Raw genomic sequence first — 2,939 nt, 5'->3', positions numbered from 1 at the left:
TTTAAGACCAAGGGAATTAACTAATAAAAAAAACTTTTATCAACATTTAGCTGCCAAGGGAAAAGATTAAGGTTTGATAACTATGCTAATGTTTGTCCTCCTTAGTGAGATCGTAACAATAAGTTAGGCAGAGATTGAATGAGTGGCCAGAGAATTCAGGGTTGAATGCTAGACTTTGCTATTTCTAGTGCAATTTTATTAGAAAACTAATCATAGAAAGAAAAAATATTTTAAACACTAGAGAGTAAACGACCGACAAATTAGATTTGAATAACAAAAAGAATAGTATGCTTTATAACTAGTCACATATTTGGCACCAGATGCAATATTTAATCTGGCAATCAAGTTTAGCACCATCCATTGAAAAAAGATACAACAGAGACACATAAGGTAACATACATAAACTGATTTCATACAAGTATTTAGGTCTTGAAATATAACTTGCTATGAGTTTGAACATAAAAAATGTATTGGATTTATCATGATACTAAAATCTTCTAATTCTAAATGACCAAACTCGTTCAGTTAGGCTTCTGCAGAATAATGATGCGATGATGGCCAACACGAGTCTCATTGATGCGGCCAAGGTGACGAAGAACCTGCAGAAACAGCAAAGACAAATTATAGCACAATCAATTTTTCCCAAGAAATAACAGTTGAAAGTGTAAAACACCATACACAATGGGGTGGAACAATTAACAGTTATCTTATTGAAGAAAATTGGCAAATGAATTCCTTGAAGAGATGACATAAACCAATAAAAAACTTGAGGACTAATATGTTAACATCAATATTTTTCGGGAAAGAGAGTAGAATCAATGCCACAATCAAGAAGAACTTGATTTGTTTTCAGATCCTTGACATAATCATTATCAGAAGTGAACTGTTGAATAGCAAAACAGAACATTTATAATGTAAGAGTTAAAACAATCAGCAATCATGGATTCATATTTTTTTGGGAAGAACTGAAGCAAATTTGAGATGGATAAACAAGAATACTCACAGTTAGTATTGCCTTTCCAGTATTGTCAAGCTTCAGTGATGGTCCTTTTATGTCAGCTTCAAGAAAGAAATGTTTTCCCTTAACCCCTTCCATAGTTGCAATATCTCTAATTTCCTGCATTTTGCAACATGAACGAGAACCTTCCCTTTTGCCATAAATGAAACAAGAAATAACACATTAACATGAAAATTGATGCTTCACTCACCAGGGCTTTCTCCCACAGATTTTCTGCCAACTTCATGCACAAATAGAACAAGTTGTCAAGAATTTAAAGAATGTACTTTGCAATTTACATCTAAAAAGAATTTGATTGTTAACCTTCTTTTTCGGGGCTATGATAAGTTGAGCATTTGATTCAGCATAGGATGCCATGTCATTGATTGCTGCATTCACCTTCTCTAGAGTAAGCCTACCTCTCATGTATCTAATATCAGTCACAAAGTGTTAGATATGAATTTCATTATCAAAAGCCAAAGCACAAAGGTATCATCAATTAATCAAATAATTAGAAGGGAAAGGAATTCAAAAATTATTGTAAACATTTCAAATGACATACGTGCCTGGAAAACTGCTGGATTGCTCCAACAAATTTTCATTTAAAGACCAGAAGCAATGGAAAAATTGAAAGGATTGAAGCTACAAGGGATTATAACAATGACAACTGAATTTTTTTATTTTTCTTTCTCTGAACAAGCAATTTACACAGATGTTGTATAGTCTAAGCTGAACTCAAATTACTTACGATGACAAGGAATCTAGTTCACTTGCAGTAACATGCCACATTGGTGGTGAACTGCGACCTTTTTTCTCCTTAAAATGATGAAACAAAAGAAAATGTGAGACCACATCAATTTGAAAACATAGCAAGTCAAGGAAAAAAATAATGTAACATCTTTGAGAACAGGTTACACTGATGGTCAAGTTGTAAAACAGACAAAAACAAAACAATAGAAGAAAATAAAATGAGAAACATGAAATGCAAGGAAATGGAATAGTATCAAACTGTTAATTACTTGTGCTGTTTTAAATACTAAATAGGGAAGAGTTGGGAGGATCGAAGAAAATAAATCTGCAGCTGCACCAATAACATATTTCATTTACCTTAGGTAATGGAGGAGGCTCCTCATTAACCTTCAAATTCAAAGCCTCCAATCCAGGGTCTTGTACAGAAAATTCAGGTGACAAACTGAGGAACAAGACTAGAATTCAGCACAACAGGAATGTTTATATTATATAAAATATATCCGAATTCACAATAAATTGTTGCACATAACAGCAAGGTTAAAAAAAAAGGTGTAATTACCATCTACTAGTATTTGAATCTGAAACTGTCACCCTATCGGGCAATTGAGAGGGAGCATGAAGGGACATATTCTGTAGTTTCTTTTGCTGCTTCAATGAGGCACTGATCAATTTCTATAAGCAGGCCAGAAAATTAAACCAAATTCAATGGTCATTCACTTGAACATAAACAGTTTTCTCAACAAATCATTCATCTTTTCCTCTCATCTTCCAGATATTGTTAAGACAACCTTATAGGACCATAACAATTCATACATCATCCACCGCTAGAGAACCCTTTTTGGTCATTCATGGTAAATGATGTGAGTCTTTGTGATGTACTACGCACCACATATCTTACACATCATATATATACACATAATATTTTTCTTTTACTAATAGCTATTATTGTATATTTTTAGCTGAAAAGGGGTTTCCATTATAAGAAGTTAATACAAATAATCCAACACAATTTTGTTTTCATATAGTCTCTAGTGTAAATAATTAATGATTAATGATTGTACCTTTGTAGCTGGAACAGCAAATGAGAACCAAATAAAACTATATCATTATTTCCATGAGGCCTCAAACGAAGCAACTCTCACACACACACCACAGAGCAGAAGCAGCAGCAACAAACCTCACCACAAATTAG

The 2,939-nt window shown here is 33.3% G+C and overlaps 1 protein-coding gene across 1 annotated transcript in view; it reads right to left on the bottom strand.

Moving 5' to 3' along the window:
• Positions 1–374: 374 nt before the first annotated feature.
• Positions 375–2,939, bottom strand: part of LOC107475706 (spindle and kinetochore-associated protein 1 homolog) — a 3,502-nt gene continuing 937 nt past the window's right edge. Inside the window, exons 3-9 of the mRNA XM_016095356.3 lie at positions 2,307–2,419; positions 2,105–2,189; positions 1,746–1,813; positions 1,322–1,427; positions 1,209–1,238; positions 1,004–1,117; positions 375–599 (exon numbers count right to left, since the gene is read on the bottom strand). Of these exons, the coding sequence (XP_015950842.1) occupies positions 522–599; positions 1,004–1,117; positions 1,209–1,238; positions 1,322–1,427; positions 1,746–1,813; positions 2,105–2,189; positions 2,307–2,419 (594 nt within the window). The 3' untranslated portion in view covers positions 375–521. The remainder of the gene's footprint in view (positions 600–1,003; positions 1,118–1,208; positions 1,239–1,321; positions 1,428–1,745; positions 1,814–2,104; positions 2,190–2,306; positions 2,420–2,939) is intronic.

This window comes from Arachis duranensis, chromosome 2, assembly GCF_000817695.3.
Source record: "Arachis duranensis cultivar V14167 chromosome 2, aradu.V14167.gnm2.J7QH, whole genome shotgun sequence".
NCBI classification, from domain to species: domain Eukaryota; kingdom Viridiplantae; phylum Streptophyta; class Magnoliopsida; order Fabales; family Fabaceae; genus Arachis; species Arachis duranensis.
Note: the sequence above shows the minus strand (reverse complement) of the source record. Positions and strands in the feature narration are given on the sequence as shown.